The 15137-nt window shown below is 37.9% G+C and overlaps 1 protein-coding gene across 1 annotated transcript in view; it reads right to left on the minus strand.

The window, feature by feature from the left end:
- Positions 1-15137, minus strand: part of LOC150085447 (protein FAM91A1) — a 211016-nt gene that overhangs the window by 4590 nt on the left and 191289 nt on the right. Inside the window, exons 20-21 of the mRNA XM_090374568.1 lie at positions 10019-10556; positions 2244-2313 (exon numbers count right to left, since the gene is read on the minus strand). Coding sequence (XP_090230694.1) covers positions 2244-2313; positions 10019-10556 — 608 coding nt within the window. The remainder of the gene's footprint in view (positions 1-2243; positions 2314-10018; positions 10557-15137) is intronic.

Genomic DNA, 15137 nt, shown 5'->3' on the forward strand with positions numbered 1-15137 from the left:
AAGGAAGTAAGCAAACCCTTAGCCATAATTATGAGAGCTTCTTTGGACTCAGGGAAGGTACCCATAGACTGGAGATGTGCAAATGTAACCCCAATTCAACTTCCGTTCCAGGAAAATTAATGGAAGCACTGGTTAAAGAAGCACTGCAGGATTATCTAGACAAGAATTCAGTTATAGCTCAGACACAGCATGGTTTTGTTAAGGGCAGGTCTTGTCTGACCAATTTGATTGGATACTATGATGTAGTCACAAAAGAACTGGATGCAGGGAATAACTTTGATATTATATATTTGGATCTTAGAAAGGCTTTTGATACTGTTGTGCATGGAGGACTGCTGCACAAATTGGAGCAGTGTGGCATTGGAGGCAAATTGCTGCTATGGATAAAGGGATGGTTGAGTGGCAGAAGACAGAGAGTGGTAATCAATGGACACTGCTCAACGTGGACTAATGTTATTAGTGGAGTTCCTAAGGTTCAATGTTGGGTCCATTGTTGTTTTCTGTATTTATAAATGATATTGATGATGGTACATCAAGCTTAATGTCCAAGTTTGCAGACAATACAAAGGTTGGCAGGGTTGTTAAGGACACTACTGATGCTATGCTGCTGCAACAGGATCTGGAAAGGTTGAGCAGATGGGCTGAGAGGTGGCAAATGAAGTTTAACATTGACAAATGTAAAGTACTACATATGGGAAACAGTAACCCCAGATCAACGTATCAACTCTGTGGTACTACGCTGACAGTGGTATTGAATGAAAAGGACCTAGGGGTAATTGTGCAGGCAGATATGAAGTTCTCTGAGCAGTGCAGATGAGCTGCAAGAGTAGCTCATGGTGTCTTGTCAATGATATACAGGAATTTTTCTAGCAGGGATAGGGATGTGATTATTCCCTTGTATAAGGCATTGGTCAGGCCTCATTTCAAGAAGGATGTAGAGCTGCTGGAACGAGTACAGAGAAGGGCAACAAGATTAGTGAATGGAACAAAGGGTTGCTCTTATGAAGAAAGGCTTAAGTTTTGCAAATTACAGAGTCTGGAGACTAGGCATCGGCGAGGTGATCTGATAGAGGTGTATAAGGCTTTGAATGGCTTGAGCATGCTCAATGCCGACGGGATTCTTCCTCTTGCTCAGAATAATCACCTGAGAGGGCATAAGTTCAAATTGAGGAAGGACGGATGTTGGATAGATGTGGGGAAATTTGCCTTTAGCCAGCGGGCAGTTGGTTTGTGGAATAGACTTCCATCACTTGTTGTTGAAGTTGATAGCCTAAACAAATTTAAGGCTTAGCTGGACAGGTATTTCGAACGAACGGAGGGGTGAAATGTGAGTAGCGGTTGTGTGTTTTTTTTTTTTTTTTTTGGCTGATGCTGAATAAGCTTGCTTTCTTGCATCATATGCTTCTACTAATGCTAATGCTAATAAAGAAACTGAATGTACTATAGCTGATAATAAACATCGGCAGTCATTTATGCCACATTTAAAACTGCTATTCTGGAGGGAATGGAGATTTTACACAATATTAAAGTCATTCCAATAAATAAAAAACCTGAGAATAACTCGTGGAAGAAAACGTCAGCCAGAGATTGCCTAATGATAGCCACTTTAAGAATTCCTCCAATCTCTAATGGATTTCAAACCCAGCCCTCTCCAAATAAGTGAGAAGTATTAAAACCACTATTTTGCCATGGAAGGCATCATAATGTAATCTTGTTATTAACAATGCAGAGAATGAAGCCCTCAGAAATGTTTTCTTCAAATAATAAAAGGATGGGTTTCCTTCAATTCACAGGGTAGAATACCAGCAAGTGGAAAAACATTAAGTTATAACAGAGCTTAATCATAAAATGTGAACTGCAAGGTGCATACCAAAAAACATTTGCATTCCATTTTAATAAATAAACATTCAAAGAACTCGTGTTATCTCATTTTTGTGCAATTTTTCTCCTACACCAAATACATCTGTCATTGTAGAAGTCTAGAAAAGTACATAAGGGTGTTGTTTATACCACAGAAAATATGCATTTCCTCATGCAGACTGGGCTGGATATGTCAACACATTACTCACTGAATGCATGTCCCACATATGCCCAAACACACTGAAACAGTGTGTTTGGGCATATTTGGGACATGCATTCAGTGAGTTGATTGCTAAAAGCAGCTATAATTTTGGCATGTATATCATATATGCAGCATTAATACATTTCCCCTCTGACAAATCATCCCTTTTTAATTTATTTACCTGATGTTTTGATATGAACTGAAGGAGCTCAAGGCACAGTTTTCTGCTAGAGTTTTTTAGTTCTTTTAAGCTGAAATATAAAAAATAATAATAAATAAATAAATAAACAAATAGGTATATAGACAAGTACACACACACACACATGCTAAAACCATTTATAAACTGAACATCTATTCTGAAATTTAATATAAGGGTGATTCAAATTTGGTCTAAACTCGTGCAACTGCTGTATGACAATTTAGATTAAATGCTTTTTCTCAAAGTGTTGTGCCAGGCCATCAACATCACTGATTCTCAAGCAACTGCACATGCATTGTTACCTATGTAACTTAGCTTGCTGCAGTTGATCCCTGTAGTTGCATTGAGAATGACATCTGTTCAACAAAATCTATGCATTTGGCAAGTGGTTGAAACAAAACCAATTTTGCATTATTGCGTTATTCAGAGATGTTAAGAACAATATATGGCATTTCTCAGAAGATTATTATTCAATGGGCTGGAAAAGAGAGGTAGGGTCATTTTCTGGCCACCAGGTGCAGATTGGCTGGGAGCACTGAGGCATTCCAGACACCTGTGAGTGTGCACTGCTGCCTTCCCACCATATCACTTGGTATCAGTTTAGATTCTGGTCTTACTAATTTTAAGAATAATTAAAGAACAAACAAACTTAAAATTTCAATTTATTTTATAAAAGGGAATCTTAACTAGTTACTCTTTATATCTCCCCACCACAAAGTTATACCCCTGGGAAAAAAATTTCAGCCCACTCTCACTGGCCACCCACATGCTTTTTACTTCTACAGGTATGTCAAAACATGGATTCCTCCCCAGTTCAGACCCTGCAGTCAAAAATTCAATTGCCCAAGGCATGAAAGTAATTACTGGAAAATGGATGCAACTTTTCTACGCCATGGAAATAATCACCTGGCAAACATATGCAAACTCCTTCCATGACTAATAAAGTAACATAAAGGCATAACGTATGTAGTAATTATAATGACAAAACTAATTTCAACATCTATTATATTGTGGAAATGAAATTTTAGTTGTTAGCCCCTACACCAAAAGTGCCTACTTTTCCATCGATGAAGGCACAATAATCTTTAAAATGGTTTGTTTGGATAATAGCTGTTATAAAGTAATAATTTTCTTTATAAAGAAGTGTTATTTACATTAAGAGCAAGAATGAGGCAACTCACGATTTGCTTCACACCTGAAACATGTGATCCATTTAGAGAATTATCAGTTTTGCCATAACAGTTATGTACATAAATGATGTAGGGTTTAGGAGCATCACTAACTTAGACTATATTGTGCCATTGTTTATTACATCATCTGTTCAAGTGATCAGAAGCTGATTTTGTATATTGTGCAGGCTGAAAAACCTGGAATAACTTGAGTGGCAAAACCTTATTCCCTCTGCCTGAAATCAGCAACTACAAAAAACCAACTTAACAACTTTGTTGTTAAGTTGGTTTTTTAAGCGCATTATTGCCATATTGCTCCGGGGATATGCAGTGGTCATATCCTAACCTTTCCGCATCTTCCGTATTTGGTAATCACGGGCTCGAACCCCGGTCTAATCAAGAAGCGTGTGCTATGTACGCACTGCTGCTCCTGTTCACCTGGCTACAGAGGCACGAGAAGAAGGCTTTAGAAATCCTTCCAATCTAAGATGAGATTCGAACTCAGACCTCTCCAAATGAGTGACAAGTGATGAAACCACTATACTGTCACAGACAACTACATAATGATGCTTCTGCACTACTTGTACATTAACTATATAATTTACATACCTTGAAATCTTTCAGCTCTAAATTTACACAGATTTAATTCCTTTCATGATTTTGAATATCATATTGGCATCTCAAAGGTAGAAAGAAGTGCCCAAGTGGAAATTTATTTAAAATTAAGGACTGAGCACGTAACAGGTTTGAAAGTGAAATGAGAAGCAGTGCTATGTTGGCAAATGGACAATTACAGCTAAATAATGAAAAGTTTAGCTTTAGTTCCAAATAAAATAGGAATAGTTAAGCACTGAATAGGAAAAAATCCACTACAATTTACTTGGAATTCACAAAACAACCAGTTCATAGTTTTTATTTTTACAAATAATATTTTAGTGCTATAAAAATGGCACTAATGTGCCATTTTTATGTGCTATTTTTAAGACCTTAATTAGCATTAGCATTAGTAGAGGCATTTGATGCAAGAAAGCAAGCTTATGCAGCATCAGCCAAAAAAAAAAAAACCCACTTCCACTTCACCCCTCTGTTCGTTCAAAATACCTGTCCAGCTGAGCCTTAAACTTATTTAGGCTATCAACCTCCACCACAAGGGATGGAAGTCTGTTCCACCAACCAACCACCTGCTGGCTAAAGGCAAATTTCCGCACGTCTATCCTACATCTGTCTTTCCTCAATTTGAATTTATGCCCTCTCAGGTGATTTTTCTGAGCTAGAGGAAGAATCCCATCAGCATTGAGCATGCTTAAACCATTCAAGGCTTTATACACCTCTATCAGATCACCTCACTGGTGCCTAGTCTCCAGACACTGTAATTTGCAAAACTTAAGCCTTTCTTCGTAAGAGCACCCCTTTGTTCCATTCACTAATCTTGTTGCCCTTCTCTGTACTCGTTCCAGCAGCTCTACATCCTTCTTGAAATGAGGCCTCCAGACCTGTATACAGTACTCTAGGTGTGGCCTGACCATTGCCTTATACAATGGAATAATCACCTCCTTATCCCTGCTGGAAAAATTCCTGTATATCATTGACAATACTCCATGAGCTACTCTTGCAGCCCATCTGCACTGCTCAGAGAACTTCATATCTGCCTGCACAACCACCCCCAAGTCCCTTTCATTCTCTACCACTGTCAGTGTAGTAACACAGAGTTGATACATTGCTCTGGGGTTGCTGTTTCCCATGTGTAGTACTTTACATTTGTCAATGTTAAACTTCATTTGCCACCTCTCAGCCCATCTGCTCAACCTTTCCAGATTCTGTTGCAGCAGCATAGTGTCAGTAGTGTCCTTGATCATCTGCAAACTTGGACATTAAGCTTGATATACCATCATCAATATCATTTATAGATACAGAAAACAATAATGGACCCAACACTGAGCCCTGAGGGACTCCACTAATAACATTAGTCCACGATGAGCAGTGTCCATTGATTACCACTCTCTGTCTTCTGCCACTCAACCATCCCTTTATCCATAGCAGCAATTTGCCTCCAATGTCACACTGCTCCAATTTGTGTAGCAGTCTTCCATGTGCAACAGTATCAAAAGCCTTTCTAAGATCCAAGTATATAATATCAAAGTTATTCCCTGCATCCAGTTCTTTTGTAACTGCATCATAGTATCCAATCAAGTTGGTCAGGCAAGACTTCCCCTTAACAAAACCATGCTGTGTCTGAGCTATAACTGAAGTCTTGTCTAAATGATCCTGCAGTGCTTCTTTAACCAGTGCCTCCATTAATTTTCCTGGAACTGAAGTTAAGCTCACAGGTCTATAATTACTTGTGTCAGCCTTTGATCCTCCTTTGTGAATTGGGGTCACATTTGCACATTTCCAGTCTATGGGTACCTCTCCTGAGTCCAAGGAAGCTCTCATAATTATGGCTAAGGGTTTGCTTACTTCCTTTGCTGCCTCCTTTAATATAACTGGATAGATTCCATCCACCCCGGGTGCCTTTCTTGTGTTTATCTTCAACAGTTTCTCCTCCACTTTACTCCCAGTTATTTCAAGATTCTGTAGCTTACTGCTAGAGTTGAATACACCTCTGGCATTCCCCTTGCTGAATAACTCCTCATGTGTGAATGTCAATGCAAAATATTCATTTAGTTCGTTAGCTATCCGAGCAGGATCATCAACAGTTGACCCATCAATATCAAGTGGACCAATCTGATTCATCCCCTTCCTTCTAGAGTTTACATAAGTAAAGAACTCTTTGCTGTTTTTCTTTGCATCCCTTGCCAAGGATTTCTCGTAATCTGCCTTCGCCTGCCTAACCTCCTTTGTAACTTGGTTGCATATCAACTTGTATCTATCATAGGCTTCTGTGTCGTGTTAATTTGTAAGTATCCCATGCATTTTTCTTCTCTGCCATATGCCTCATTAGTTCATCTGACATCCATTTTGGCCTAAACCTTGAACAATATTTCTTAGTTGGTATGTAAAGTCTAGTAGCTTCCAAGATAAGTTCTTTGAATGCTTCCCATTTTGAATTTGCTGTTGGTAACATCATCAGTTGGTCCCACTGTATAGAATTTAAATACTGTCTCAGTCCATCATAGTCGCCTTTACGGAAGCAATAACCCTTCCCTTTAACCCTAATGGTAGTTACCTCTTTGAGTAAATCCCACTTCAGCACACTGTGATCACTGCCACCTAGTGGTTCATTTATCTGCAGATTCTTAATGCATGAAGAATCACTGCTGATAATCAAATCAAGAGTATTACTCCCTCTAGTTGCCTCCCGAACATGCTGATGTAGAAAACAATCATCCAATAAATCCACAAAAGCCCTGCTAGTGTGTGAGTAACCAGCCCCCAAATTCCAGTCAATATCTGGGAAATTAAAATCTCCCATTATAAGACTCTCTGATTTACTGGCCCACTCTATTTCCCTGTACAGTTCCTTATTATACTCATCAGAGTCATTAGGCCTATAGCACACTCCTACTCTCAATTTTGATCTCCCAATGCTTATGTCACACCAAACTGACTCAACACTGCACTGTCCGGCGATGTCGACTGGCTTCACTTCCTTGGTTTTTATGTGTTTCTTAACTAATAGCATAACCCCTCCCCCCCTTCCTATCCTGTCTATCCTTTCTCTAGATGTTGTACTCCCCAAATTGCAGTTCTGCATCCCTTATATCTGTGTGACACCACGTCTCTGATATCCCAACAATATCTGCCTTTGATGTTTTGAGCAATACCTCAAATTCATCAAATTTATTTACTAAACTCCTAGCATTGGTGTACACGCAAGTATACCTGCACCTGTTTCTATTCTTAGCTACCCTAACACAACCCATGTGTTTACTTGTACCGCAATGGCTCCCAGCAGTCTCTGAAATATCCTGCATCTTGTTTTTCAGGCTTCTGCTCATTCTAATAGAAGCAGTGCAAGAATCTGCCACCTCTGCCAGTGGCTACTGTCAATCTATTGGTCTTTGTCTCCCCCCAAGCCAGCAGTTTTCCGACCCACCTAACACTGCCTCGATAGCATTAGCAAATATCCTTGCACCCTTTCTATTTAAGTGTATCCCATCCCTGTAGAAGGAATCTCTCCTGTTAACAAGTACAGTCCAGGCTGAAAAAAAAATCTACCCCTTGAGCCTTGCACAATCTTTCCAGGGCCGAATTGATCGACAAGGCTCTCATCATATACTCCCTCCTATCGTGTCTGGGCAGAATTGCAGACACTTTCAAATTCAACCCTAATTCTCGGCTTTTGTTCAACGTATGCATAAGTGCCAATTTTTGGAAATCAAAAAGCAGAAATCTTTTAACAGTGATCCAGTTTTAACTGGAATGCTAAATAGCTGCATTTCCAGAATTCTTCCAAATTAATAATTAATACATGACATATATGGGCTCCACATCAATTCATTACATGACATATATGGGCTCCACATCAATTCATTACATGACAATTCATTGTATGGCAGTTCAGTGCATAACAATTTATTGTATGCAACAATTTGGTGCACAACAGTTTGGTTTATTTAGTACATGACATTTTGGTGTACAAGACAACCTGGTGAACAACATTTCGCTGTATATGACAATTTGGTGAAAGACAACTGGTAGCATGATATGCAAGACAATTTGGTGTATCACACAGATCACATATTAACAAAATCAATGAAGTAAAAGGTTTAGGAAACAAGAAATTTTGGTGACTTAGGAGGAATGCAGAAATTTAGAAAAAAGAAAAAAAATAATATATATATTTTTTATCCCTTTATTCTGTATAACTTAATTCATGCCGATCCTTCTCACAGGCAGGTCAGAAAGTGAGTATTGTACCTATTTCAGCATGACTGTCCATAATGTAACACCTGCAATTCAGATGATTATTTATTATTTTATTTTTTAACACACCTACTCAATTGAATCTGTTTTCCAGGAGCATGAATTTGTTGAAGGACAGGAAAGCTAGAAGAAAATTACAGGTGCAGAAATCAGGCAAAAGGAACTGAAATGAATGTTTTCAATGTGAAAGTTGTTAAACAATAAACTGGTTAAGGGTTTCGAAGTCAGAAGAAACCCATCTATGGTACAAACCTGCTACTAACTTCTTTCAATAAAAACTATAGCATGTGTTGCAAACCTAATGTCAGAAGACGCACATTACCCAGCTGGCATCCATTGATGATCTCTACTTTTGGTCTCTTCCCATGTGTATTTCCTAAAAAATGCAACTTACCAAAGTGAAAGTAGTGTGAACAAGGTTCTCTTTTATCCTAATCTTTAACCTGTCCATACTGAACTTTTTTTTAATGAGTTCTAAAAAAAAAGTAGGACGTGATTGAAAAATGGATAGCATACACATTTTATATTTTTGATGGAGGTGGACAGCACACTCCATCAACAATATAAAATATCAAGAATGGTGTCGTGATCACTAAATTCACCAGTTGCATGTCATGTTAAAAGTTTGCATTTTCTGTCTTTCTTTGCCATACACCAAATTCTCCCAATCATCATACCCACCGAATTGTCATAGTCACCAATTGTCTTTCCACCAAATTGTTACATACAGTGAAATGTAATTTGCCAAATTGTCTGGTACACTGAAATGTTGCATACAGCAAATTGTTGTACATCACATTGTCTTGCAATAAATATGACAAAGGCGTCATATAACGTAGCAAATAAATTACACATCACCACAAAATACAATAAACTGTATTTTAATGTATATTTTATTTTTTATTTATTTTTTTTTTTTTGTTGTTCTGTTTAATTAAAAAGTATTGCTAATGCAAAATCTTTGTTTGATGACCTGACTGATGGTGATTATAGCGCTGTAAAATTCAAAGTAACCTAATCTTCATTCACAAACAAATTCTCTTAAATAGCAACAATGGTGCACTAAACATCTGAATCATTAACTCTACTTTCAAAAACAAAAAATTAAATTAAGATATTAAAACTTAACCATTAAAAAATCAAATATTTAACATACCTATTAAAACATATGAAGTAATAATTTTTTTTCACCTAATGTTGTGAACACATATTTAAACCAGTACCTTACTGCTATACTTAGTCCGAACATAACCAGCTGCTTTAAAGATGCTATGCTATAAAACCACCCAATATTGGGTGGTTTTAAATCAACCTTGCTACTTTTGGTCAGGTATTTCTCCTTCTCCTATTAACTACTATTTTACAAGAAAAAAAGGAAACTTTCTGAAAAGTCATAAAAGAAACAACTTCCAGAAGGCTCAAAAACCAAAAACAGCAGACAGGGATATCGGATCTAAAGGGAAGGTGCCTATGAGCTGAATTGCCATCATCTTATTTCAAGTGATAACTTTAAATAAAAACATTGCTGTCACGATATCCTAGAGGCCTTCTAACATATGAATTTGACTCGGGAAAACATGCAAACACAATAATTTCATGGGTATGCTTACTTTTCAGGAAGTAGATTAAAAACAAATGAATGTTAAATACATAACCAATTTGAAAGCAAAACAACAAAAAATATCCACAATCATCCAAAATAAGCAATTTATAAAAACTTACCTCACTTTTTTGCACAAGCCATTATTAACTATACATTTGCAAACTTCTTTGTTAAGTCTATTGTTAAACAGTGGGATACCAAAGGAACAATCTAGTAGAGTCCATTCCTTTTCATTACATTTCTCTTCATTTACATGGAAATGTTCAGATGCAGTCTGCTGTAACTTTAGTGTTAAAGTCGCGGATTTTGTCTTTGAGCCTTTTAATAAACTTTCAGTCTGGTTTGATTTGTTTTCTGGATGAGCTTGGTCCAAGCTATCAAGTTCGGCAGTCAATAATTCTTGTGAAAGGCTGTCAGCAATTCCATTCACTGGAAGTACTGTATTTGAAATATCTTGAAAGGAGCTATCACCAGTTTCTAATGTTTCTGTACAGTGGCTCAATACTGACGAACACAGTGCAGGATAAAATGAGCTGTGTGTGTTGGATGTATGTGTTAATCTCATCAGTGTGATATACCCACAACAATGTTTTAGATCGATCTCTTTTGAAAGTTCTTGAATGACAGGATGGTGTTCCATGTGACTTTCTGAAAAAACTACATAAAAAGAAAAACAGAATGAGTCAACTTAAGGAAACAAAAATACAAATTTTTATGGTTCAAAATTCTGAAATTTCAATCAACATATATATTGCTAGTGTCTGTCATTATTTATATAATACCAAAGAAACAATCACTGTCACTTTGTGATGCAAGTTTTGAAATAAATGAAGTTCCACATATTTATTATAAATCATCTGACAAGCAAGCAAATCTTTTCATCACAGACACTCACAAAATTAAAAAATTTCTTTCTGAAAATTTAAGAAACAAAACACCTTGAATATTTTTACATGCTTGTACAAACCTTATTGGATCTAGCTTGCTATCAGTATTAGTATGCTTTATTTACTGGTAAATTAATGTGCGCTGAAAATTTTTCACACACACACTCTCTGGAAGTTCAATTTATCTCAGAGGTTCTCTACAGGATTGGGGTCAGGGCTGTGGGCTGTCTGGTCCAACAATTTGAAACTCATATCCTCAAACCAGTCTGTCAACAATGTGAGCAGCGTTGTCCTGCTGATATAGGTATGAGCCTTCTCCACTGTGCTGACACAACATAGGTAACACAGCATTGTCCAGGACATCTAGTTAATTAAGACCCCCATCTAGTATATTAAGCCTCAGCATTTGTGATTTTGTCCAAAACAACCAACGGCCTCGGGTAAAACCATGAAAAATAGATCCAGACCATCACACTGCCTCTGCCAAACTAGAATGTCAAACCGATAACGTCTAGCAGGTAGCTGCTAGACTTTATCCGCCACACCCAGGCAAAACCATTACACTAGTAGACTACATATCATGACTCATTGTTCCAAAGCATAGTGTTTTCCATTGGCCTACAGTCCACAAACAGTGGATCTTACACCAAGCTAGACAGCATCTGGCATTAATCAGGATGATTAGTGGCTTGTGGATGGCTTGCATGATCACAGTAACCCATATCATGCAGCATCCTGCACTGTACTAGTGCTGAAATGTTTCCCACTCATCTCACCGAGGGACTGTGAGTTACAACAATGTTAATCTGTTCTGAGCAGACATCTCTTTGAGAGCTCTCCTGTCATAGCTTCAGAGGTTTTCCAATCATTTTATGGCAGTTTCAGCAGTCTACTTCCATTTGAAAATCGCATCATCAATCATTAACCTAGGGATTTTCAGTGCTATCGAAATATCATGTACAAACCAACTGCTTATGTGGTACCCATGGAAGTCTGTTAACTCCATAAATTGCAGCATCTTACATTCACAATCATACTACTATCGCCTTGAAGGCCTATGAGCATATTTAGAGTTGTTTGATGTGTGGTGCAATGGAGCAGAGTCCAGATATTAATACTAGAGTTGTGTGAGTGTGTGTACACAGTAAGTAAACCCTTGATTTTAGAGACCTTAAATTTAATGAGCCTTGGATTTTACAGACAGAAAAAAACTCGCTGGCAAAGTGTGTTCATGAGATATGGAAAACTAGGAACTCAAGCCATGACAGCTGATAGAAAGCACCCTAGTCTGTTTATGGATAAGTTCGATATCATGTTCTCAATATAACCTCATTTACAAGGCCTCCATTAAAAATGGGGAAAAGAGAAAGTGTGTGCATCTAAGTGTTGTAAAGAAGTTAAAAGCTGTTAGAAAAGTTAGATTGCTTGTCTGTTTTCAATCTCTGTGAGAAATATAGCATGGTAGAAGGGCAAAAAAAAGTCATCTGTGAAAAATATTGCAAAAAGCTAGACTTAGCTTAAGGAATTTATAATAAAGTTTGAATAGTTTTTCCAAATAGTTTTTTTTAGAAAAACTACTAATTATGTACTATCAACCAATAAAGTCAAGGTAAATAAAAGCTTGTTTTTATTGTTTAACTTTATTTGAATGTTTCTAATACACACATATGCCAACAGACATTAGCCAATAATGGACATCCCTTCTCCTTACTAGTCCATAAAATCGAGTGTTTACTATATATACACTGAAAGGACAGAATTCATGAGATACCTGGTTCCTGGGCAATGTGATGCTGTTACCACTCTCGCTAATAGATGAACCCACAGCTTGGCAGGTATATGGGTACACTGCATTCATGTAGATGGTCACTCGCACACTAGCAAGACTTGTGGATTTACTGAATGATTGTTTTCTGCAGCAGCATGTGTGAGAGGCGACCAGAAAGGGTAATACTATTTCTTGATCTGGTTATCAGCAGTGATTATTCACGTATTAAGAATTTGCAGATAAAGGAACCACTATGTCACAGTGAACACAGTGTACTGATGTGGGATTTATTTAAATATATAATTATCATTAGGGGTAAAGGGAAGGGTTTTTGCTTCAGTAAAGGTGACTACAGTGGTCTCAGACAGTTTTTAAATTTTGTACAGTGGAATCAAATGATGATGTTACCAACAGGAAATTCTAAGTGGAAAGCATTCAAGGAATTAATTGTGGAAGCTACTAGGATTTTCGTACGGATTAAGAAATATTGTTCAAGGTTTAGGTCTAAATGGTTGTCAAATGAACTAAGAGACATGGCAGAGAATAAAAATGCGCGGGATGCATATAAATTATCAGGCGACACAAAAGCCTATGGCAGATAGTCTTTAATAAAGTCACAAAGCAAATTAGGCAAGTGAAGGCAGATTACAAGAAATCTTTGGCAAAGGATGCTAAGAAAAACACCAAGGACTTCTTTACTTATATAAACTCTAAAAGGAAGGGGATGAATCAGGTTGGTCCACTTGATATCGATGGTTCGACTATTGATGATCCTGCTCAAATAGCTAACAAATTGAATGAGTATTTTGCATCCACATTCACAGATGAGAAGTTATTCAAGGAGGAGAGGGCCCGAGGTTTATCAAACTCTAACTGGGAGCTAAGTGATTTTGTAATAACTGAGAGCAAAGTGGAGGAGAAATTGTTGAAGTTATACATAAGAAAGACTCCCAGGGATGGATGGGATCTACCCAGTTATATTAAAGGAGGCAACAAAGAAACTAAGCAAACCCTTAGCCATAATTATGAGAGCATCCTTGGACTCAGGGGAAGTCCCCATAGACTGGAGATGTACAAATGTATCCCCAATTCACAAAGGGGGATCGAAGGGTGACAAGTAATTACAGACCAGTTAGTTTAACTTCTATTACGGGTAAAATAATGGAGTCACTGGTTAGATGCATTGCAGGATCATCTAGACAAGACTGCAGCAATAATTCAGACACAGCATGGGTTTGTTAAGGGGAAAGTCTTATCTGACAAATTTGATTGAATACTAGGATGTGATTACACAGGAACTGGATGCAAAAAATAATTTTGATATCATATACTTCAATTTCAGGAAAGCTTTTCACACTGTTGCGCATGGAAGACTACTGTACAAATTAGAGCAGAATGGTATTAAGGGTTAGTTGCTACAATGCATAAAAGGGTGGTTGAGTGGGAGAAGACAGTGGTAATCAATGGATGCTACTCTTCATGGACCAATATTATTAGTGGAGTCCCACAGGATTCAGTGTTGGGCCCACTGTTGTTTTGTATTGATGAAGGTATATCAGGCTTAGAGCTGACGTTTGGCAGATGATACGGAGGTTGGCAGGGTTGTTAATGACAGTAATGGCAGTGTGCCTACTGCAACAGGGTCTAGAAAATTTGGGCAGATGGGCTGAGAAGTGGCAACTGAAGTTTAACATTGACAAATACAAAGTCCTGCATATGGGTAGAAGTAACCCCAGAGGAACGTACCAACTGTGTGGTACTACACTTAGGGTGGTAGAAAATGAAAAAGACCTGGGAGTAATTGTGCAGTCAGATATGAAGTTTTCTGAGCAGTGCATACAGGCTGCCAGAGTATCTCATAGGGTCTTGTCAATGATATACAGGAATTTTGCTAGCAGGGATAAGGAGGTGACTATCCTCTTGTATAAGGCAATTGCCAGGCCACACCTTGGGTACTGCATACAGGGCTGGAGGCCTCATTTTAGGAAGGATGTAGATTTGCTTGAGTGTGTACAGAGAAGAGCAACAAGATTGGTGAGGGGAACATAGGGGTCCTCTTACCGAGAGATGCTTAATTTCTGCAAATTGCAGCTGTTGGAGACTAGGCACCTAACTTGCGAGGTGATCTGATTGAGGTGTATAAGGCCTTGAATGGGTTGAGCATGCTGAATTCCGATGGGATTCTTCCGCTTGCTCAGATTACGAACCTAAGGGGGCATAAATTCAAATTGAGAAAAGACAGCTATAGAATAGATGTGCGGAAATCTGCCTTTAGCCAACAGGTGGTTAATTGCTGGAACAAACTTCCATTTGTCATTGTGGAAGTTGATATCTTAAATAAATTCAAGGAAGAATACTCTTTGAACATGGTTCGAAGAGCATTCCTCAGATTTTACCACCATGGAATGGTCTCCCCCATTCACTGGACATGAACCTAGTGGAGCATATCTTTGGGATGGTGTGGAAAAGTCAATTCGAGTCCAAACATTTACCAGGAATGGTTGTGTGGATTTTTTTTTTTTTTTTTTTTTTTTTTTGGCTGATGCTACATAAGCTTGCTTTTTTGCATCACATTCCTCTTTT

This window comes from Mastigoproctus giganteus, chromosome 5 (genome assembly GCF_048544385.1).
Source record: "Mastigoproctus giganteus isolate SK-2022 chromosome 5, ASM4854438v1, whole genome shotgun sequence".
Lineage (NCBI taxonomy): Eukaryota > Metazoa > Arthropoda > Arachnida > Uropygi > Thelyphonidae > Mastigoproctus > Mastigoproctus giganteus.